The 24422-nt window shown below is 40.9% G+C and overlaps 3 protein-coding genes and 1 non-coding gene across 4 annotated transcripts in view; all 4 read right to left on the bottom strand.

Annotated features, from left to right (window-relative positions):
- Window positions 1-1395: 1395 nt before the first annotated feature.
- opn4a (opsin 4a (melanopsin)) overlaps window positions 1396-24422 on the bottom strand; it is a 45070-nt gene continuing 22043 nt past the window's right edge. The window contains exons 8-9 of the mRNA XM_017462838.3: window positions 3154-3349; window positions 1396-2374 (exon numbers count right to left, since the gene is read on the bottom strand). Of these exons, the coding sequence (XP_017318327.1) occupies window positions 2282-2374; window positions 3154-3349 (289 nt within the window). The 3' untranslated portion in view covers window positions 1396-2281. The remainder of the gene's footprint in view (window positions 2375-3153; window positions 3350-24422) is intronic.
- LOC128632740 (kelch-like protein 10) lies at window positions 11357-12629 on the bottom strand. The gene is made up of 2 exons (XM_053679815.1): window positions 12327-12629; window positions 11357-11793 (listed from the first exon to the last, which is right to left on the bottom strand). Exons 1-2 carry the CDS (start codon window positions 12593-12595, stop codon window positions 11475-11477), a joined length of 588 nt encoding a protein of 195 aa, XP_053535790.1. The 5' UTR covers window positions 12596-12629; the 3' UTR covers window positions 11357-11474.
- On the bottom strand, window positions 12961-14312 carry LOC108262320 (uncharacterized). Its single transcript, XR_006982168.2, has 5 exons — window positions 14276-14312; window positions 14018-14106; window positions 13766-13861; window positions 13505-13637; window positions 12961-13423 (listed from the first exon to the last, which is right to left on the bottom strand). It is a non-coding gene; the product is annotated as an uncharacterized LOC108262320 (transcript).
- LOC108262309 (tubulin beta-4B chain-like) lies at window positions 18060-20778 on the bottom strand. The gene is made up of 4 exons (XM_017462846.3): window positions 20598-20778; window positions 20138-20246; window positions 19916-20026; window positions 18060-19243 (listed from the first exon to the last, which is right to left on the bottom strand). Exons 1-4 carry the CDS (start codon window positions 20652-20654, stop codon window positions 18183-18185), a joined length of 1338 nt encoding a protein of 445 aa, XP_017318335.1. The 5' UTR covers window positions 20655-20778; the 3' UTR covers window positions 18060-18182.

Below are 24422 nucleotides of genomic sequence, written 5' to 3'. Positions count from 1 at the left end.
TAGAGACGCCCCAGGCAAATACAGTGATATAAGATTCGCATTGGAGAGTGGTTTGTTTTGGTTCAATTCACACCGTGACCCTGTGTGTGCAGAGTTTGCATGTTGTCCCCATGCTGTGGGGGTTTCCTCCAGGTACTCCAGTTTCCTCCCCCAGTCCAAAGACATTCATGGTAGGCTGATTGGCATGTCCAAAGTATCTGTAGTGTATGAATGGGTGTGTGAATGTGTATGTGATTGTGTCTTGCGATGGATTGGCATTCCGTCCAGGGTATGCATATCCAGGGTATGCAACAATGTTCCATAGGATAGGCTCCAGGTTCCCCCATGACCCTGAAGGAAGGATAAGTGGTATAGATGGATGGAACTGTAATTGTACTGTAATTACTTCACCATAAAAATTGTTTATATTCTGCTTAATTAGAAAACACAGGTCACTTGAATGACATCACACTGCTTTCACTGCCTCAGTAATCAAACTTGTGTGCAGTTCACACGCTGGCCAGAGGAGGTCAGATCTGTTCTACAATCAGTATGCATTCATCTCCTAGCGAATTAAATAGGATTATAAAACTGATTTTAAGACATTGGGAACTAACTAACAACTCTGGCAATGCTTAATCCCAAATTAAAGACTTTCAGATTAAGCCATATGATATGAGGATGTGATTTTTTAACTAATAAACGATGACCAAAGCAAGCCTTACAACAATTATAAATGAGTCACGTAGTAAAACCAGTGGAATCAAGTCATGTCTTTCCAGGTTAATTTCAAATATTTACTAAAAGGTGATTTATTTAAATTTTTATTTATTGTTATTGTATTATTATATTTTTACAGTTTAACTTGATATGCCTGGCACACTTTCTTCAGTTCCTCTCTCTGACCTGAGAGATATCAGGTGAAACATCAAACTATTCCCATCTTTCCTTATTTACCTACCTGTGCACACATATATCTGCCATCAGAAGATCCATTGCCTGTCAAACACATGTTTGGAGGTCAAACATAAAGCAAAAATGTTGACACACTACCTTACTCTGTAAACTATATGGCCAGGATTACTGTGGCACTCACCAAATTGTCAACCTTCAGCAGATTAACAAGGTGACACTAGTGGCCTTCACTCAAAAGATAGAATTTTAATATATCTGGAAAACCAAAGCAATCAAGAAATTTATGAAAATTTCTTATTTTTATTTCTTATTCAATCTGAGGAGTAACACTGAGTCAGAAACACAGTGAAGTCTTTAATTATTTTGAATGGCCTATGAAATCTTTTCAGAGGATCTGCTACTAACGTCTTGGTGCCAGATGCCACAGCACACCTTCAGAGGTCTTCTGGAGTCCATGCCTCAATGGATCAGAGCTGTTTTGGTGGTACAGGGGAGACCTACACGATATTTGGCAGGTGGTTTTACTGTTATGGCTGATCAGTGTATATATATCATGACATGTTTAAGAAAGTCACATTGTGTCTCTTTCATTTGAAATTCAATTCAACAGGCTTATATATTATTTAATGTTTCTGCAGAAATACACATAATTTGGCACAATATATAATAAGTTCCTTGTGAGTTTTCATTAATAATTCTTATTCCATATACAGGAATGGTTTTTGATTATTTATTTATTATTTTATTTATTTATTTACATCTAGAAATCTATCAAAACTCATGAATGCTCAAAGAATGTTTTGTGTGAAAAAAAATAAATAATTCATATTTTTAGAACATTTATAGAACATTAAATCCACATAAATTCCTGTTTGATGTGGTGTTTTCATTAATTGTTATTCCATATACAGGAATGTTTTTTGATTATTTTATTTATTTATTTATTTATTTATTTATTTACATCTAGAAATCTATATATAGGATCAAAACTCATGAATGCTCAAAGAATGTTTTAGGTGAAAAAAATAAATAATTCATATTTTCAGAACATTTGTAGAACATTAAATCCACATAAATTCCTGTTTGATGTGATGTTCAATACATACTTTCACATACATATTAAGTTACCCTTAGAGAAACACAAAACACAGTAGAAATCCAGCAGAATTAGGACCAAACTGTACAATTCTAAAATACAATAATAAAAGATAAATGACATTGGGTTGGAGATTGTTGGTTACTTCTTTCCACGGAGGTAGGCAGATATTACCACCTTCTTATAAAACGACTAAATTTTTTTTAAAATAATAAAAACCTAATATGAATATGTGAACCAACAACCACCAGTAATTTATCAACACAGCAAAGAGTACAATAACACAATATGTCAAGTCCCAGAATACAGAATCAGGCCAGACTCAGAAGTGACCACAATTCTGGGGATCTGGATCGTAGCACTGTCCATGCTGTCACTTCCCTCCTAAAAGCAACAACAAAGAACTTCAGGTCTACATATATTAAAACCATTCACAACATTAATATAAAACTGTGATCTCATACTCCAAACAGCTCCAAAGTAGTAAAAAGTCAGGACCACACACATTCACACACTCATTCACAGCTAGTTGTGCATTCTTAGATGCTTTTCTGTTCACAACAGTTGTAAAGAGTTGGGGGGGGGGGGGGGGGGGGTTTGTTTGTTTTTTTGCATTACTGTAACCTCCTGTCATTCTCCTCTGACGGCTCTCATCAACAAAGCATTTTAGCTCACACAACTGCAGCTCATTGGAATTTTTTTGTAAACTCCGGATACTCTTTGTGTGTGAAAATCCCAGGATATTTCTCAATACTCAAACCAGCCCATCTGGCATAAATAAATCTGGACATAAATAACCTGTTCCTTTAATAGGAATATATCGTATAAATGATACATAACTAATCTAATACTGTATATATGCAAAATGTCCACACTCTCCAAGCAACATGTTAACATAATAAAAATAAAATAAAATAAAATAAAAAATCCATCATCCTACTACAGAAACATTCTGGGAATTTGCTCTTGGTAATCTGTGTGGTTCAGATCCCTAACTACAGAATACAAGACATTGACAGCCAGTCTGAAATGCATGAGTGCATGATAATAATTTAATGAAGCAAAAACGCTTAAGGTGTAGAATCCAGCTGTTTTTCCTCAGGTCCTGGATTAAACACCTACTGCACATCCCTAAACTCACAGTAAAAGAGCAGCACACTTACAGATTCATTGTCGGAGACAGAGGAGATGTAGGATTTGCCTGTGCTGCTTTGGGACAAGTTCCCGGACGCGTCTGAGGCACGAGTGGTTACAGTGGAGAGTCTGGTAGATATAAAACTACTGTGGAGAGAGTGAAGCTCCCTCTGAGGAACACACAGCAGCACACGCAGACACGGGATATACTTCACTATAGCCACTCTGAAACACACACAGACAGCATATAGCACATGTAAGTAAGGGTTCAGGACTCAGGAGTAGGAGCATAGGGGTGGCACAGGGTGGAAGCCACTCTCATAATAATTTGCCAATTCAATTCAAAAACATCTCCAAGAGGCCTGTTACTTCAATGCAGTTCATGCAGTCATTTGTAGATATTTTGACCAAATCCCTTGACTATTTCGAACTACAAAACAACTATGGAGTCAATACAGTAATATTGTTATGTTGCTATTCATTATACCAACAAACAACTCTGCAAATGCCATTGTGTCTTATAAATAACTGGACAAGAAGGCATAGGTAATATTGTATTAAGCAGTGTTGGCAAAGTTTTTCAGGGATTGGGCTACTGATTGGAAGATTGATAGTTTAAATCCCAGCACCATCACGCTGCCACTGTTGGACTCTTGGGCAAGACCTGTAACTGCTCATTTGGATCCTGTCTCCTGTAAGTTATTATAGATAAAAGCTTCAGTCAAGTAAGATGAATGTAAATTTCTTATACAGGTTTTAACAACAGTTTAATTAAGGTTCTATTTAATTTCTACTGACCTCCAGAGGCGGTGCTTTGCACTTGGACGTACAGGTCGAATGTTTATATCAACAAAGTTACTTGTGACCTGGGTGACGTGTGCCTTTTGCCCCTTTACTAAAGGCACGTTCACCCCAGAAACGACCTCTTAGCAATCTCCTCTTGTTGGTAAGCAGGTTCAGGAGTGCAGGCACCCTTGTAACCCGAAGTAGGGTTGGAGCTACGAACATTCGTCCTCCAAAGACTGCAGTTAGCCTTTTTTTGTGATTATTTCACTTCAGATAGTACGCTATCCAGCAAAAGGTGAGTGACTCTGCTATCAACGCCGTTTAGGAGTGGGCACGCACTAATTCGGCAGGCGGCAGTGTACGGTTCATTTTCAGTTTGGTGTTTCTCGCTTTAACGCTGATACAACGCTAAATAATTGAAGTCAGGTTGGAATCCCCTCAAGTAAATTTCTGTTTATACGTATCGTGGAGTTATTCCCCACGATTTTGGTCGTTTCATTTTTTGAAAACGCGCTGTCGGTAAGCAACGCATCCCTATTGGGCTTCATTGAATTGTTTTTCATCTCCGTGATTTAGTCCATGAATTGACTTAATTATTGGCTATAGTGTGAGCGTGTTCACTCTTAACTGCTCCATATTGCACCATAGTGCATAGTGATCATAGAGTGATCATTCCCCAATATTGTTATTCTTTAATTCTCATAATTGACTTGTGGCAGGATAGGCTACACAACACCCCTGATTGGGGTTCAATGAAACGGGTGATTGTTTTCGTCCCCTGTGATTTAGTTCCTGAACTTATTTTATTATTGGCTATAGTGTGAGCGTGTTTGCTCTTAATTGCACTGTATCACACCACTTAAGAGAGGGATTGACGGAGATGGCATGCATGAACTATAGCTCCATGAGTTTAGCAGCACGGGCAGCCAGGTTGGCCCAGCTAGAGGGCAGGTTGGGCACTCAACCGCATCCTACACAGGCCATGTCTCCCAGCTCTCATGAGGGCTGTAAGACACCTTGGTTTCTGAGTTTGCAGAGATTAAGTCTCTCCTCATTAATCTGCAACCACCCAGTGCACAGCCTCCTAGTGGTCCTGCTGCAGCTGCACTGCAATCTCCCCCCAGGGTGCTGCCTCCAATACTGCCACCAGCCTTTGAGACCCAGGAGGAGGATGCACTCTCCACTAGAGCCTTGGAGAGCCTAGTTATTGGGAGAGGTTATGACGAGGAGGGGGCAGGTGAGAGCTCCCATTCATCTCATCCCTATTCGCAGGGGACGAGCCACAGTACACTGAAGGACTCGAAGACCAGTCAGACATCAGTCAGGCCTGTGGTAAAAATGGCCTTGGCACATCTAGGGTTAGATGCAGCACCAGTCCAGGTGACTCCTCAGAGCACTTTTTTCAGGAAGACCTCTCAGTCCGCAGCTCTGTGTCCCACCCTCAGCTCCATATATCGGGGAGCTGCAGAGGTGCTAGGAAGACCCCAGACGTTTCCCTCATCTACAGACAGACTGTAGAGCACTAGCTAATATGCAGGATGCATCGGACCATGGCCTTGACCGCATGCCCAATATAGTGCCGGCTGTTGCCGCCCTTGTGGTATCACCTGATGAAGCACTTCGGCCCAATGCACGCTGCCCCCGGCCACAATGCCGGTTAACAGATGACTTCATTGTGAGACGCTATGACATAGCAGCACGTATGGGATGTATTGGGAATTCCATGTCACACCTTATGCTGGCCCTGTCCCAGACATTGCAGACTTTGGAGGTTGACCCTTCTGCCCACAGCCTGAGTGACGCCTCTTTGCAGGCATTCGCCTATATGATCAGGGAGTTGGGAAGGCTAATGTCCTCGTTAACCCTCACCCGATGCCAAATATGGCTGGCCCAGTCTCCACTTTTGGAACCCTGCAGGAGAGCCCTCCGCTCTCTCCCGCTTATTCCGGGGGGAACTGTTCGTCCAGGCTGCACCGCAAGGAGCGCAGCCTACAGGTTACACAGGCTAGACAACAGTTTGCTAGTCTGCATCGTGAACACCCCATTAGACAGAGACCCTCTAGGGCATCAAATACGGCTCAGTACATACCACAGCCGATTTCAAGAACACAACGCCTAGAAAGGTTTCGTCAGCCAACCCTCACCCAGCCCCCTCGCTTGGCACACCGAGGCCAGACTTCGGGCCGTTGCCCCTCCAGAAATTATAAGGGGCGAAGGGGTAGACAATGACTGTACCACTCCCGCGGTCGTGTGCTTCACCAGCCAGTAGCTCAGATGCGGGGAAGCGCTTACGTCAGACCCCTGGGTTGTATCAACCCTGTCACAGGTCTCAGAGCAACAACTTTCTCCAAGAACCAGGTTTCACTGCACTGTGTTGCTGTATTAACCGGTGACGACACACCTGATAACAAAGAGAACTGGAGTAAGGTATGAACGAACCAGCTGGCACGATCTACAACACTACTTCCAACAAATCGATGCTTCTTCCAAATTTTTGGAATAGTTCAAAGAAACAACGAAAATAAAAGTAAGGCTAGAAGATCTCTTCTGAGATCGTCAATATACCACGCTTGAGCAGAAACTCCACCTTCTCCAAGACTCCTCCCGCATGATATGTAAAAATGAGTCTGACTACATATCAAGTCAAAGCATTCTAAGCATCAACAAGCAATCAGCCCCGTTACTACAACTCTGATGCTACCCTGGATGATGATGTGACCAGTTCGGGTTCTGAAGATGGCAAAAACCTAGGAAAAAGAAATCTGACCTTTCTGACAACGAACAATGAAACCGTGCGGTTACGGAAGAACTGCGAGACAGAATTATCCAACGACATCTGAAGGACAACTGCCACGGCTGCGCGCTCGATCATCCGAGTCGACTGCAACACTCATGTTTGTTCGGTCCTGATGAGTACTATCTGCACCTAAACACCTACAGATTGCTGAAAAAACTGTTTAAACCGTGGTTCAAATACACGTTGGCAAGAGGTCTGAAATTGTGTGGTATCAATCACACCCCATCCCTGGAAAAAATTCAAGGTATCGCCGACGCCATTGTGTGTGAACGGCCAGATGAGTCTCACATCAAAACCGTGCTGAACGAGGTCAAAGAGAAAACCAAAGACGTTTTCAACGAGCAGGTGTACGAAGACGTTGTGGACTACTGGACCTTTCACTCATCTCTGGAACCCGCTGACCCACTGCATACATGGGGAAACTTCAAAACACGCCACGTCTATTCTGACTGCGAGAAAAGCTTGAAGCTAAACAAAACAAAATGCTGAAGACATTCGTAAACAACGTGTGTCCTTTACACACTTGCATGTATCGTTTTATCTTACATGTTTTGCTAAACGTTTGAATGTAAAACTAATCCTGTGTCTAAACCTGTGTGCGATGTAAAATTGCTTAGAAAGGAAAATGTCACTTTGATTGAATACGTAATACCATGTTCACGTGTTCTGAGATAAAATGCTTAATCTACACTTGCGTTTGATCATTCTTGTCTTGACACTCGAAAATGACTGAACGATTGATGAAGAATATATATTATATGCTGTCAGACCCTGGTTCGTACGGTGCCGTTGAGAGTTTGCAAAGAGCTATTGTTGAGAAAATTGGTAAAAGAGCTAATGACACTGAAATAAAAAACTGGTTAGCAGAGCAGGATGCGTACAGTCTACATAAACCAGTATCTATAAAGTTTAAAAGGATTTTGTCAAGAACATCGATGAACAATGGCAAGCTGATTTAGTCGATATGAGCAACCTGTCAGAGAGTAACGACAACGTGAAATTTATGATCACGTGCATAGATATTTGCTCCAAATATGCCTGGGTGTCATGATTCCCCCTTGAAGCAGCGTCCTCTAAGCGCGAATGCGCGAGCACCTGCTTTTCCGTTGTTGACCGTAATGACATCTGGACACGTGTGTTTTGTTTATGTTTCTGTCATGTCTCCTCCCTGTTCCGTCATTGGCTGGGATTTCGCGTGGGTCTGTATTGCTCTCAGCTGCTAGCGGTTTAGATGCTGATCATGTCCGCATATATATCGCGCGCCTCCCAGCACACAACGTGGAAGATTAATGTCATAGAGTTAGTTTAGTTCGTAGCGTAGTCTCGGTCCATGTCATAGAATTAGTTTTGTCCGTGTCACAGTCACAGTCACAGTCACAGTCACAGTCATAGTCACAGTCATAGTCATAGTCATAGTCATAGTCATAGTCACAGTCATAGTCACAGTTACAGTCACGTTTCATGTTTAAAGTTAGTTCGCGCTGGATTATCCGCTTCCAGTTCCTCGTCATAGTTCGTTTCTCGTTTTGTTTATCGACCCTGTTTTCCGTGACCACGAACTAGATTCCAGCCTTTCCCCATGTATGCCTGTTTGCCAATCGCCTGACCTCTTGCATGTTTGTGGATTACGTATTGGATCACATTTTGGATTTGTCTGCCTGCCTCTCTTTCAAATAAACAACTGTTCATCCTGCACTTGCATCCGCCTTATCTCTGCTCCGTCACAATTCGTGACAGAATCTTCCGCCGAAACATGGATGCAGCAGGAGAACGGAGGAGACGCAGAACCCGGAAGTCGACGCCAACTGTCCCCCCTATGGACTCAGTCCACTTCCCACAATGGACATTTATGGAGCTTCCTGATCCATTTGACGGATTTTTCGGTGCCCCAGGATATTTCCTGGTAGACTGTCAATGCTATTTCTCCAGCCTGTCAGACCCTAAGCCAGAGGAGAAGCACTGGCTCCGATTCATGTGGTCCCGGTTCTTTGGACCGGCCCGTCAATGGGTGCAGCTCAGACTGGATAAGCACTGTAGGAACCTGGACAGTGTAGAACAGTTTGTGGGGGAATTCATGATGCGATTTGGGAGTCCGGAGGTGAAGGACGAGCTAGAACAACTTCTCAGGGGGGTAAGTCTGGCAGGTGAACCTGCCCTGCCGTTTACCCACTACTACAGGCAAATTCATGCAGAGCTCAACTCTGAAATCCAAGTCAAGCCTCCAGTCCCCGAAATCCCAGTCAAGCCTCCAGTCCCCGAAATCCTAGTCAAGCCTCCAGTCCCAGAAATCCCAGTCAAGCCTCCAGTCCCAGAAATCCCAGTCAAGCCTCCAGTCCCCGAAATCCAAGTCAAGTCTCAAGCCCCTAAGGTCCAAGTCCAAGTCAAGCCTCCAGTCTCTGCGGTCCAAGTCAAGCCTCCAGTCAGTGAGGTCCAAGTCAAGCCTCCAGTCAGTGAGGTCCAAGTCAAGCCTCCAGACTCTGAAGTCCAAGTCAAGCCTCCAGGCTCTGAAATCCAAGTCCAAGTCAAGCCTCCAGGCTCTGACGTCCAAGCCAAGCCTCCAGGCTCTGACGTCCAGGCCAAGTCTCACGTCCCTGAGGTCCAGGCCAAGTCTCACGTCCCTGAGGTCCAGGCCAAGTCTCACGTCCCTGAGGTCCAAGTCAAGTCTCACGTCCCTGAGCTCACGTTCAAGCCTGCTGATCCAGTTGACCAAGCTCTGCTAATATCTAAGCCTAATGACCAAGTTCTGCTCATGCCCCAGTCTGCTGACACGCCCAGCCAAGTTCTGCTCACGCCCCAGTCTGCTGACACACCCAGCCAAGTTCTGCTCACGCCCCAGTCTGCTGACAAGCCCAGCCAAGTTCTGCTCACGCCCCAGTCTGCTGACACGCCCAGCCAAGTTCTGCTCACGCCCCAGTCTGCTGACACGCCCAGCCAAGTTCTGCTCACGCCCCAGTCTGCTGACACGCCCAGCCAAGTTCTGCTCACGCCCCAGTCTGCTGACACGCCCAGCCAAGTTCTGCTCACGCCCCAGTTTGCTGAGCTGACACGCCCAGCCAAGTTCTGCTCACGCCCCAGTCTGCTGACACACTAAGCCAAGTTCTGCTCACGCCCCAGTCTGCTGACACGCCCAGCCAAGTTCTGCTCACGCCCCAGTCTGCTGACACGCCCAGCCAAGTTCTGCTCACGCCCCAGTTTGCTGAGCTGACACGCCCAGCCAAGTTCTGCTCACGCCCCAGTCTGCTGACACACTAATCCAAGTTCTGCTCACGCCCCAGTCTGCTGACACGCCCAGCCAAGTTCTGCTCACGCCCCAGTCTGCTGACACGCACAGCCAAGTTCTGCTCACGCCCCAGTCTGCTGACACGCACAGCCAAGTTCTGCTCACGCCCCAGTCTGCTGACACGCACAGCCAAGTTCTGCTCACGCCCGAGTCTACTGACAAGGCCACCCACGCTCCTCTCCCTGGCCGCATGGAGACCCACGCTCCTCTCCCTGGCCTTACAGGGGACGTCGCTCTGCCTTCGTGCTCCGCCGAGGACGTCGCTCAGCCTGCCTGCCCGGCTGCGGACGTCGCTCCGCTTTCATGCTCCGACGAGGATGTCGCCCTGCTTCCCTGCTCCGCCGAGTACAGTGCTCTGTTTCCCTGCTCCGCCGAGGACGTCGCTCTGCCTTCATGCTCCGCCGAGGTCGTCGCTCAGCCTGCCTGCCCAGCCGAGGTCGTCGCTCAGCCTGCCTGCCCAGCTGAGGTCGTGGGACATTCAGCCCAAGGGGCCAGGGCCGCCAATGAAATGGGATGACTCATGGCACTCCGGGAGTAGTACCTTTTGAGGGGGGTGGGGGTTCTGTCATGATTCCCCCTTGAAGCAGCGTGCTCTAAGCGCGAATGCGCGAGCACCTGCTTTTCCGTTGTTGTCATAGAGTTAGTTTAGTTCGTACCGTGGTCTCGTTCCATGTCATAGAATTAGTTTTGTCCGTATCATAGTCATAGTCATAGTCACAGTCACGTTCCATGTTTAAAGTTAGTTCACGCTGGATTATCCGCTTCCAGTTCCTCATCATAGTTCGTTTCTCGTTTTGTTTATCGACCCTGTTTTCCGTGACCACAACCTAGATTCCAGCCTTGCCCCGTGTATGCCTGTTTGCCAATCGCCTGACCTCTTGCATGTTTGTGGATTACGTTTTGGATTTGTCTGCCTGCCTTTCTTTCAAATAAACAACTGTTCATCCTGCACTTGCATCCGTCCTATCTCTGCTCCGTCAGGATTCGTGACACTGGGTACGTGTGTTACGAAACAAGACCGGACTTGAGGTAACTAAAGCCTTTGATTCCATTCTAAAGGAAGGTAGAGTCACCAAAAAACTACAAACTGACCAAGGGAAGGAGTTTTTTAACAAAAATTTTCAAACATTAATGAAAAAACATGCCATTGTTCACTTTGCTATGGGTACGGGGCTAAAAGCAAGATGTGGACTGCAATAAAAAGATAAAGTTTGTAATAAAGTTTTGTGGGGTTTTTTGTGAGTCATGGTTCAAACGATCATTGATTTTGAAATGATTTTTAACAGCCTCAGATGTTTTAGCGCCCCCTCACCTCTCCACAAATAAACTCGTTTGAAATAAAACAGCCAGAGACAGAGGTTCTGCCAATGGGATGTAGTTTAATAGCGTTTTTAAAAGCTCCACGTCTAGAGAAGGTCATCGTACGCGACGGTGTACATCAGGAAGCCCGGATATCACACAGCAGCTCAACGCACCGCAGACGATATTCATGTCCAGGCCGTGACATGCAACAAGTAGCTGTAGGAATGATCCTGCAGCACGTTGTATGAGTGAACGTCGGCATACTGCCAAATCCCTAAGCAGTTTTCTGGGCTGAGATGTGCTTTCTGGAAGTCACAACAGTCACGAACAAGGTCTCGCATGAACAGGTAATCGGCCATGACCAACAGAGCCTGCACGTTATCAGTGGTGACTCGAATCTCCTTGGTGTAGATGTAGTGGATTATAAGCTCCATGATGTCCGGAGATACATTCGTCATGGTGTACACCTTCTGCTCCGAGCTGCTCCCTTTCGTGAATAGGGCTCTGGAATATCAAGAAGAGGAAACATATTAGGAACAATAGTTTGCTCTATAGTCTGGAAATCACGAATTGGAATCCTGATGATGATGATGATGATGTGAAAGCTGTAGTTTGAGAGAGTTTAAATGGAGGGCGTGTCTCTTGGCCTGTCAATCAGGGTAACCCTAGCTGATCAAGTGTGTTCGCTCAGGTACAGTACAAACACGAGATGATGTACAATGGTGTTGATGATGGTATTAGCAACCAACTAAAGAGGATCTGTGTATTTAGAAACACTGTACATCAGTGAATTATTGTAATGTCAGTGCATCACGAGTTGCTATGGTGATGATGTGAAAGTTTTACTGAATTTCCTGTCTAGTTATGAACTGGTTTTATTTTACTCTACTTATTAGCTACTGTATTATATCGTTTTTTTATTACTCAATTTTCTCTTTTTAGACACATCATTTCACCCTTCACTCATCTGCTGTATAGTTTTGCCCATTAGCCAACACTTTGAAGAATAAATGTGATTGGGTTTTTCTTCCTTTTACCGGAAATACGGGCTGCGCGCACAGAGGATGATCTTATGGACCTTGAATTCCACCTCGTTCACTCTGAGGACCACGTCACATAGCTCCTCCTTCAACCGCATCTTGTTCAGCACACCGCACAGTGTCATGGCTGCACTCATCTCTCTCTCAGAACTCCTATCCGACCTGTAATTTTCTTCTAAAAGGCCGTGATGATGATGAGCGTTCACACAGGGCTGTTTTATAAAGACCGGAACTTCTAGAACTCCAGCACCACGGAATTCCAGCATTCTTAGAATCAGCTCCTAGTGAAGGATCTCAGAATCAACGGTAGCTTCTCTTATTTATTTATTTATTTTTTAGGGACATTTTATTATTATTATTATTGCTGTACTTTTTATTGATCGGAGAGAAGCCTGTTAAATAAACCCTCTGCTTTACGTCACTAAGCTGTGGCCTCAAACTACATGATTTCATGATTAGTGTTTAATTTAAATTGCCCAACATCAAACACAGTATATTATAATGACATTGCTATTATAATAAACCTGGAAGCACTACATTCACCTGGCTCAATATATTACAAAACTTTACAGATTTTATTTATTTATTTATTTTTTACATTTTTACTTGTTAAAAAAAAGAAAGACAAAGAATTCTCATTGTTTAACGTACAACATGCCATGTTTCCTCTTGCTGCAATCAGTCTTAACTCTTGAAATGCAAAAGAACTCAACAAAAATAATAAATGAATAAATCCAGTCATTAAATCTAGCAATTAGATAATAAAAACTATTCTACAGGAGGCTCAAACATGAAGACAAGAAATTCACATTTAAGTGTCACACAAAAGATTGTAAAAACAACAACAATAACAACAACAAAAATAGAACACATTACAAGCATCTTTAAAACAATCCTTGAGGTGATCAGACGAGTGCGTCCAGTCTATTCAGTTCAGAGGTGAGCCCTGCGTTTGTATGATGTTTAATGTAAAAGCCGCACAAGTTAATGATGTTAATCCGTTTTTTCTTCCGTGTTTAATATCACACCGTGACGTACTCACCCTGTGTTTCTGTTTACACCCACACGTTCATTGCAGCCAGTCGATGTCTTTTCTAAATCAGAACAAAAACAAATCATATCGTCTATCTAACCATTTATCTATATATTCATATTCCTCAACAATACTCGCATACCTTACTCTGTTCTTCTTCCATGTGTGTGATGGGGAAAACGTGACAGTGTTTTAGAAGAGAAACTGGTCGTGTTTAGAGCATGCACAAGTACTAAACCGATCCGGCTGTAATTACACGGAGCGTAGTGTCCGCTCTAAGGGATATATTCAGAGTCAGAGACTTTTTATTTCTGTTACTGATATGACAATAGAATGAGAAAAAAGGTACACAGACCAGCTACATCAGATCACACACTGTGTCTTGTTTGTAGATTATACTTACAGAAAGCAGATATTTGTAAAGCAAGGCAGCACACAGCAAAGACGCATTCAGTCGGTAGGAGAATGACGTGCAGACCCACCGTACGCTGGCCAGTTTCTATTTATAATTGGAACAGAAATGAAATTGTAGTTCTGTACGTATATACATTAAAATGGGCTGGTTTCAATAAAATTTTTGCGATTAATATGTTAGTAATTTCACACAATGTTCACAATGTTTATACAGTGATCATGGACTATAGAGTTGACTCACGCGCTTTTGGGATCAGCTCCACTAATAACGCAACTGCGTTCACAAGGACCACCACCACTGAGCCATGAACACAACCAAATGGGATAAAGCTGTAACACAAAGACATGACAACTAGAGAAAACGTTCACTTTTCCATTTTAACTCAGTTTGTTGTTTTATATATATATAGAATAACGGTATTTTATGGCCTGAATGTAACTCGGACATATCCTGACAGAAATATCGTCATACTTTGACAGAAAATAATTTTGTACTTACGTCGCTGTGTCCCAGTGCTTCTGGAGTCAGATTCTGGACCAGTGGTGATTAAAGCGAAATCAGTGAATTTATATGAGATCTGTGATAGTAGAAACAAAACCTGCTCCTTTCTGTACAATCCAGTACACGTTTTCCAATTCCATATAAATAACAATGCACTAGTGGCACCCCAAACCTGCACAGCAGTGGTAATTGAAGCTGGTCAAAATCAGACCCTTTCAGCATGACCTTCACAACTATGTACATGGACGCCACATTTCTAGCTGTCTAACCCATTAAATTACTCATAACTACTGATGAATAGCTTTATGAATTATAAAACAGAAAGAGAAATAGTTTGTATATTTTGTAAAACCTTATTTTGACAGATCTAGGTCAAAGGTCAAGATCATTATCATCAATTATATTTATGTTGACAGGTGTAGGTCAAATATTAATATCGGTGGTCCTTCACATAGATTCGTATGTTCAACATTTAAAGTTGATGTTTTAAAAGAAACGGGTGTTTCGTCCATAATGGTAAAATAGAAAAATGGTTGTAATCCAATGTGAAATAAATCGGTGGAGACACACTGAGTACATTTCTGTTCCACAGTCTATAAGGATCCCACACCATTAATGTAGAGTGACAAATGTACATACACCCTCTGTGACTATATTACATAAGGTTTAACATTTTTATTTTGTGATGGCAGCAAGACAAACGGTCGTACATTTGATATCTGGTGACTTTAGAATTAGGCTACAACTGTCAGATGTGTTTTGTGAATGGCTTTGTCAGGCAAAGAGCATGATGGCATGGAAATATTATAATTATATATATATATATATATATATATATATATATATATATATATATATATATATATATATATTTATTTGCTTAAAACGCTTAAAACGTATTTGTTTACTCAAGCCTACCCTGACTAGATTCTGTTCTACTACTTCGCAGTCATAATAATCTTTTTTTCTCCCTCTCTCCTTTCGCCGAGCCCCACACGAATTTATGGAGATACTAGAGATCCAGATCCTTTCTGCCTCTGGATGGAGCTCAAATCTTCTCTAATTCCAGACTGCTGGGACTACAGCTGCTCCTAAGGCCATACAGACTTCAGATAAATCCATAATGAAATTTTTCACACTAACTGTTGTTACCCAGATGAGGATGGGTTCCCTTCTGAATCTGGTTCCTCTCAAGGTTTCTTCCTCTTAAAACATCTTAGGGAGTTTTTCCTTGCCACCGTTGCCACTCAGTGGCAACCTTTAATATCTGTATACCGTGTTGATATTTCTGTATAGCTGCTTTGAGACAATGTCTATTGTAAAAAGTGCTATACAAATAAAATTGAATTGAATTGAATATATATATATATATATATATATATATATATATATATATATATATATATATATATATATATATATATATATAGATCAGATCAATAGTCTGTCTTTACCCTCTCCTGATCTGGGGGGGAAATGATTACTTTTTATTTCCTTGTATGGGTTTATGACAGTGAGCAGTCATATTCACTATAAGCCAAAGGTATAGAAGCAGTTGAGTTATTTTTAAAGGTTCCAGAATAATTTAACAGTTAAGGCATATTTCCAAGAGAACAGAATATATTAGACATTTAGTGTAAACTAGTGTAAAAAAAAAAAAAAAAAAAAAAAAAAAAAAAAAAAAAAAAAATTCTCTGAAATATTTCAGTGGAAATATTTTTCCATACTAAATGCATTATATTAGAAATGATAGTACAGTCTTTGCTGATCAGTTACCAACTCATACTTTATAATAATTTGTTTAGGAGCATCTGAAACTGGCAAATAACTTTTATTGCATTTAGGCATACAATAAAAGTTAATAAACAAATTAGGAAGAAATGACTTGTACACTACTGCTGCGGATATTAAGTCAGTTCGTTATACGTTTCTTTTCAAGCATTGTGTTCAGACATTGCAAATCATTAGTCTGGGGGTTTAGGGTTCCTTAGATTTTTGCTTGTTTAGCATCAAAAAAGTCTAAACATAGACTAAACTCAAAAACAATATAACTGGCTGGTTGTGATCAGAATAAAAGGCAACGTGAAAGGTGACTTAATTCCCAATGAGATTTCTCTACGTTCTATGTGACCTTTCTACAGTATATGCCATTTAAGTCCTAGTTTCCAGCCATCATTACAGCACGGGAGAGGAAATCTCGTTCATCGGATGTGAGATGTACATCTAGACAATCTGATAACAAACTACACAAAAATTTATGTTGAGAAAATTCAGCTTGCTCTTTGTTCCCAAATAACATTGGACCAGATCCACAGTTTACATCATCTGCCCCCATGTTCATAGGAACATGGATTTTCACCATGCGCTCCACCGGCATCCTAGTTGAAAAGAAAGTCAAACATGTTAAATCTTCAAAGGTCAGACAGTGCAGGAGTAAGGAAAATAAAAGCACATCACCTATTTAGATTATATCTATGATTAAGTTCACATTCAGTTTAGAAATGAAGCTCATGTTAAGACTATTTCCTATACAGGATCTTTAGAAGAAATTGATGACCTATTCCCTAGGCATTGTGCCTCAATTTAAAATAAACACTCACATGCAGATACAGAAAGTATGATATTGTGCACAGAGGCAAGATAGACAGGAATATTCGAAAGCAAATTTATCTATTTAACATATCTATTTAAATACTTACTAAGATTACTGTGCTAGTAAGTGTTCCTTACCAGCTCCTGACTATGGCTATCACAGATAGTTGTGTGTTCATGTAATTTTGTGCAGATGCATGTTGTAGTATTGCGTTTATGTTGTCTATGAATCTGATTCATTTCTCATAGGATGCATTTGGATGTGTTAATTAACCACTAATAAAGTTTACTGATTTTCATTCACTCAGCTCAAGCAGGTCATTCCTGCTGATATCTATATTACTACTTTCCATGCCATGTCTTTATCTCCACCACCTTTCAAACAAAGTGATCCCCATGTATTGCCTAACCCTAACCTTACTGAGTGTACCTCCTCACAATCCTTGTGGACAGGCTGAACTTTACTCAAAGCCTTATATAGGAATAGTAAATGGGTGTGTGATTTCATGAAAAGAAAAGTACGTTCTGTGTGCATAAGAAACAGAGAAAGACCATTTTCTCAAAGGAGTCGCATGAAAAGACTGTGAATCGCTATTTCTGTGCCAGTATTTGGACTGCTGGGTGCCAATGCTCATGAAATGTGTCTCTGTTGCTGTAAAGTTTCCAAGTAATAATTATACATCCATTTTCCAAATTGTTTATCCTACACAGGGTCAAGGTAATCATTATTCATAATAAAGTGAGCATTTTCATTTAACAGTATCAAGGTCAAACTAAACAAATAAAAATTGAACTTAATTTCTCTACACACTATGGCAGCACCTGACTTCACATTTATATAAAACTACGGGAAATAAAGATTCTGTATAGCTGATGAAGCTTCTTACTGTATTCACATAGATCCCTCCCCCCAACCACCCCCCATTGTGTGAGCAGGTTTGTTCAATTAAGCAGTACAAGAAATCAACACCCTTGATCTCATTTTGGTTTAAAGCCAAATTTCACAACATAATTTTATTTGAATATTTTTGCTTTACGTAAAAAATCATATTTGGGGTTAGAATTTAGTCGAGGCAAAAAATGTAAATATAATATTCATAATTCTGTGCAACTACATGAGAACTAGGGCATTGGACTCCAAATTGCTGAATGATTTCATTAAAAATGAGCAAAGAACCGGCCAAGTTGCCCAAGTTAAACATTTATTAGAAAGTTTGAAAGTGCAAAGGTGGAGTTGTTAACTGAACTTTACATCAATTTCAAGGAACAGAACGACATAGAAAATATGAACATGTGAAAGATTAACACATCTTTATGCCAATTCCTCTTCTTCCTCATCATCAAACTCGCCCTCCTCTTCAGCTGTGGCATCCTGGTACTGCTGGTACTCAGACACAAGGTCATTCATGTTGCTCTCTGCCTCAGTGAACTCCATCTCATCCATTCCTTCTCCTGTGTACCAATGTAGGAAGGCCTTTCTCCTGAACATGGCTGTGAACTGCTCCGAGATGCGCTTGAACAGCTCCTGGATGGCTGTGCTGTTGCCAATGAAGGTGGCAGCCATCTTAAGCCCTCTTGGTGGGATGTCACATACAGCTGTTTTGACATTGTTGGGGATCCATTCCACAAAATAGCTGCTGTTTTTGTTTTGAACATTGAGCATCTGCTCATCCACCTCTTTCATAGACATGCGGCCCCGGAAGATAGCAGCCACAGTCAGGTAGCGGCCATGGCGTGGATCACACGCCGCCATCATATTCTTGGCATCAAACATCTGTTGTGTTAGTTCAGGCACAGTGAGCGCACGGTACTGTTGGCTCCCCCTGCTGGTGAGTGGAGCAAAACCAGGAATGAAGAAGTGCAGACGAGGGAAGGGCACCATATTGACAGCCAGTTTTCGCAGATCAGCGTTGAGCTGCCCAGGAAAACGGAGGCAGGTGGTTACACCACTCATGGTGGCAGAAACAAGATGGTTGAGATCGCCATAAGTGGGAGTTGTGAGCTTTAAAGTGCGGAAACAGATGTCATAAAGTGCTTCATTGTCAATGCAGTACGTCTCATCAGTGTTCTCCACCAGTTGGTGCACAGACAGAGTGGCGTTGTAGGGCTCCACCACAGTGTCTGAGACTTTAGGAGATGGCACAACACTGAACGTGCACATGATACGGTCGGGATACTCCTCACGGATCTTGCTGATGAGCAGCGTGCCCATGCCTGATCCGGTGCCCCCACCCAAGGAGTGAGTGAGCTGGAAGCCCTGTAGGCAGTCACAGCTCTCAGCCTCCTTACGCACAACATCCAGCACCGAGTCCACCAGCTCAGCACCTTCAGTATAATGGCCTTTGGCCCAGTTGTTTCCAGCCCCACTCTGACCTGTGAAAAGCGGGACAATAAGGCTAAATTACAACATAACGGCACCACAAACATGCCATTTTAAACAATTAAAGTGATCTATATAAAAATGTGTGCTTAATACATCCATTACTATTCAAAAGAAAATATCCAGATCTTTCAATGCATTTTTTGGAACTTTCTAGGTACACCTTAAGAAATATAAGTTGTATACTTCGGTTGTGACCTATATATCTAAAATGAGAAAAATCTAATATTCAATTCTTCATTCAATGTCACCTTGCATTTCTTTCCCTCATTTCTCTAAATTTGCATTATATTGGGGTAAACTGGACCCTCTGCCTGCATTCATCCACTCATTCAGCGTTGCTTATGGGCATAACAAAATGTGGCCCAGACACAAGATTTAATAAATAAAAAGTTGCGTCCAGGATCTGAACACAATATGTAAAGGGAATGGGACTTATTTCAGAGTGAAACTGCATATTTGGGTTTGGGTATGGAGATTAGCAATCAGAATTTGACTGACTTACAGAAACTGGGGATGTCTGCACAAAAAATTGATTTTTTTTTTTTTTTTTAACCATCCCACCATTTTGCCAAAATTCAGAATAAAGATAAATTCAGATAAAAAAAAAATTTACATTTTCATTTCAATCATTAAAAATAAAATGAAATATAAATGTCACCCACCAAACACGAAGTTGTCTGGTCTGAACAATTGGCCAAAAGGACCAGATCTTACAGAGTCCATGGTCCCTGGCTCCAAATCCACCAGTACAGCCCGGGGAACATACTTTCCACCTGTTTCACCACAGAACACACTTTCACTACGGCTAGTTAAGCATTTAAGGTGAGCAATTAAACCGCAAGCTTATTTGGGCACAAGGTGACGCTTTGAATAGCCGGGTTTACCAGAGGCTTCGTTGTAATACACGTTAATCCGCTCCAGCTGCAGGTCGCTGTCACCGTGGTAGGTACCGGTCGGGTCGATTCCGTGTTCATCACTGATCACCTCCCAAAACTACAACAGCATTAAATTACAAAACCAGACCGTTATTATAGTCAGTGTTTACAACAGCATGATCATAACGTTAGCAAGCTAGCTCGAGCAGCGCGCGCAGTCAAGTCACCGGCAGCAATTTCAAATCAAAACAAACAAACAACTAAAAAAGACGCTATTTTCGACCTAAGCCCTAAAATACACAAGAGAAAAGTAGCTTAAATAGTTAACCCATCGACAGCTGTTGCTGTCTAATATTCTTGTTGCTAAAAGAATAACCCAGACATTTCCAAAGACCACTTTTCCCCCCATGAAGTTAACTAATAAAACTAAACGGTAAGAATTGTAATAATATTCATGTTTTAAACTTACTTTTGCACCAATCTGATTCCCACACTGACCAGCTTGCATGTGAACGATTTCCCTCATTTTTAGACGCGTTTACTAAACACAAACTGTGAACTCAAACACACTCGTCCTTGCTCTCATAAACGTGTTGTTTCACGGATTGGCCGCCAAAAAAATGCGTTCCGTCTCTATAGTGACGGGAATTCTGATTCGTTTTTGTGAATCAGATCAGACTCAACTCAGCTCGCCAATAAGAGCCGACTCTTTCGACTCCAAATGTCTCAATGACATTTTTTCGATATTTGTGAAGGTTGTTATTTGTCCAACTATGGCTGAAATTGTTTAATGAAATCTAACTCCACCCTCCAATTAACAAAAAACTAACAAAACGTTAGATGGCATTATATACTGTACAATGCATTTGAATGACTGTTTCAGCAAGGGACCACACATGTACATCCATAAAAACAGTAAGCATCCCTGCACTGTTGTTGTGTTCTGTTTTATCTGTGCTTCAGTATGAAGATTTCTTTCCATTTATCCTGCTACGTACATTAACTTCCCTCAGACACATTGAGTCAAACACACCATTCGTGCAAACAAACAGCTCAAATGATGAAGACATTTTCATAGAGGTATTTAAGCAGTTACATTGCCTATATCCAGTCAATAAATTTAACATGCACACAGAACCTACTTTTGTTTTCATGAAATCACACACCCATTTACTATTCCTATATAAGGCTTTGAGTAAAGTTCAGCCTGTCCACAAGGATTGTGAGGAGGTACACTCAGTAAGGTTAGGGTTAGGCAATACATGGGGATCACTTTGTTTGAAAGGTGGTGGAGATAAAGACATGGCATGGAAAGTAGTAATATAGATATCAGCAGGAATGACCTGCTTGAGCTGAGTGAATGAAAATCAGTAAACTTTATTAGTGGTTAAATAACACATCCAAATGCATCCTATGAGAGATGAATCAGATTCATAGACAACATAAACGCAATACTACAACATGCATCTGCACAAAATTACATGAACACACAACTATCTGTGATAGCCATAGTCAGGAGCTGGTAAGGAACACTTACTAGCACAGTAATCTTAGTAAGTATTTAAATAGATATGTTAAATAGATAAATTTCCTTTAGAATATTCCTGTCTATCTTGCCTCTGTGCACAACATCATACTTTCTGTATCTGCATGTGAGTGTTTATTTTAAATTGAGGCACAATACCTAGGGAATAGGTCATCAATTTCTTCTAAAGATCCTGTATAGGAAATAGTCTTAACATGAGCTTCATTTCTAAACTGAATGTGAACTTAATCATAGATATAATCTAAATAGGTGATGTGCTTTTATTTTCCTTACTCCTGCACTGTCTGACCTTTGAAGATTTAACATGTTTGACTTTCTTTTCAACTAGGATGCCGGTGGAGCGCATGGTGAAAATCCATGTTCCTATGAACATGGGGGCAGATGATGTAAACTGTGGATCTGGTCCAATGTTATTTGGGAACAAAGAGCAAGCTGAATTTTCTCAACATAAATTTTTGTGTAGTTTGTTATCAGATTGTCTAGATGTACATCTCACATCCGATGAACGAGATTTCCTCTCCCGTGCTGTAATGATGGCTGGAAACTAGGACTTAAATGGCATATACTGTAGAAAGGTCATATAGAATGTAGAGAAATCTCATTGGGAATTAAGTCACCTTTCACGTTGCCTTTTATTCTGATCACAACCAGCCAGTTATATTGTTTTTGAGTTTAGTCTATGTTTAGACTTTTTTGATGCTAAACAAGCAAAAATCTAAGGAACCCTAAACCCCCAGACTAATGATTTGCAATGTCTGAACACAATGCTTGAAAAGAAACGTATAATGAACTGACTTAATATCCGCAGCAGTAGTGTACAAGTCATTTCTTCCTAATTTGTTTATTAACTTTTATTGTATGCCTAAATGCAATAAAAGTTATTTGCCAGTTTCAGATGCTCCTAAACAAATTATTATAAAGTATGAGTTGGTAACTGATCAGCAAAGACTGTACTATCATTTCTAATATAATGCATTTAAAATAGAAAAATATTTTCACTGAAATATTTCAGAGAAAGTTTTATTTTATATATATATACATATATACATATATATATATACATATATACATATATATATATACATATATACATATATATATATATATATATATATATATATATATATATATATATATATATATTTACACTAGTTTACACTAAATGTCTAATATATTCTGTTCTCTTGGAAATATGCCTTAACTGTTAAATTATTGTGGAACCTTTAAAAATAACTCGACTGCTTCTATACCTTTGGCTTATAGTGAATATGACTGCTCACTGTCATAAACCCATACAAGGAAATAAAAAGTAATAATTTTCCCCCCAGATCAGGAGAGCGTAAAGACAGACTGTTGATCTGATCTACCTATCTATCTATCTATCTATCTATATCTATCTATATCTATCTATCTATATATATATATATATATATATATATATATATATATATATATAATATTTCCATGCCATCATGCTCTTTGCCTGACAAAGCCATTCACAAAACACATCTGACAGTTGTGGCCTAATTCTAAAGTCACCAGATATCAAATGTACGACCGTTTGTCTTGCTGCCATCACAAAATAAAAATGTTAAACCTTAAGTAATATAGTCACGGAGGGTGTATGTACATTTGTCACTCTACATTAATGGTGTGGGATCCTTATAGACTGTGGAACAGAAATGTACTCAGTGTGTCTCCACCGATTTATTTCACATTGGATTACAACCATTTTTCTATTTTACCATTATGGACGAAACACCCGTTTCTTTTAAAACATCAACTTTAAATGTTGAACATACGAATCTATGTGAAGGACCACGGATATTAATCTTTGACCTACACCTGACAAGACCTGTCAACATAAATATAATTGATGATAATGATCTTGACCTTTGACCTAGATCTGTCAAAATAAGGTTTTACAAAATATACAAACTATTTCTCTCTCTGTTTTATAATTCATAAAGCTATTCATCAGTAGTTATGAGTAATTTAATGGGTGAGACAGCTAGAAATGTGGCGTCCATGTACATAGTTGTGAAGGTCATGCTGAAAGGGTCTGATTTTGACCAGCTTCAATTACCACTGCTGTGCAGGTTTGGGGTGCCACTAGTGCATTGTTATTTATATGGAATTGGAAAACGTGTACTGGATTGTACAGAAAGGAGCAGGTTTTGTTTCTACTATCACAGATCTCATATAAATTCACTGATTTCGCATTAATCACCACAGGTCCAGAATCTGACTCCAGAAGCACTGGGACACAGCGACGTAAGTACAAAATTATTTTCTGTCAAAGTATGACGATATTTCTGTCAGGATATGTCCGAGTTACATTCAGGCCATAAAATACCGTTATTCTATATATATATAAAACAACAAACTGAGTTAAAATGGAAAAGTGAACGTTTTCTCTAGTTGTCATGTCTTTGTGTTACAGCTTTATCCCATTTGGTTGTGTTCATGGCTCAGTGGTGGTGGTCCTTGTGAACGCAGTTGCGTTATTAGTGGAGCTGATCCCAAAAGCGCGTGAGTCAACTCTATAGTCCATGATCACTGTATAAACATTGTGAACATTGTGTGAAATTACTGACATATTAATCGCAAAAATGTTATTGAAACCAGCCCATTTTAATGTATATACGTACAGAACTACAATTTCATTTCTGTTCCAATTATAAATAGAAACTGGCCAGCGTACGGTGGGTCTGCACGTCATTCTCCTACCGACTGAATGCGTCTTTG

This window comes from Ictalurus punctatus, chromosome 3 (genome assembly GCF_001660625.3).
Source record: "Ictalurus punctatus breed USDA103 chromosome 3, Coco_2.0, whole genome shotgun sequence".
In the NCBI taxonomy this organism is placed as follows: Eukaryota; Metazoa; Chordata; class Actinopteri; order Siluriformes; family Ictaluridae; genus Ictalurus; species Ictalurus punctatus.
The sequence above is the reverse complement of the archived record's forward strand: the minus strand, read 5'-3'. Positions and strand labels throughout refer to the sequence as shown.

Coding starts and splice junctions, on each gene's coding strand:
- LOC128632740 (XM_053679815.1), bottom strand. CDS start 12,595: ATGCTGGAATTCCGTGGTGCTGGAGTTCTAGAAGTTCCGGTCTTTATA. Junction 11,794..12,326: donor GCGCGCAGCCCGTATTTCCG/GTAAAAGGAAGA, acceptor TTGATATTCCAG/AGCCCTATTCACGAAAGGGA.
- LOC108262309 (XM_017462846.3), bottom strand. CDS start 20,654: ATGAGGGAAATCGTTCACATGCAAGCTGGTCAGTGTGGGAATCAGATT. Junction 20,027..20,137: donor GTATTACAACGAAGCCTCTG/GTAAACCCGGCT, acceptor GTGGTGAAACAG/GTGGAAAGTATGTTCCCCGG. Junction 19,244..19,915: donor ACCAGACAACTTCGTGTTTG/GTGGGTGACATT, acceptor CGCTTTTCACAG/GTCAGAGTGGGGCTGGAAAC.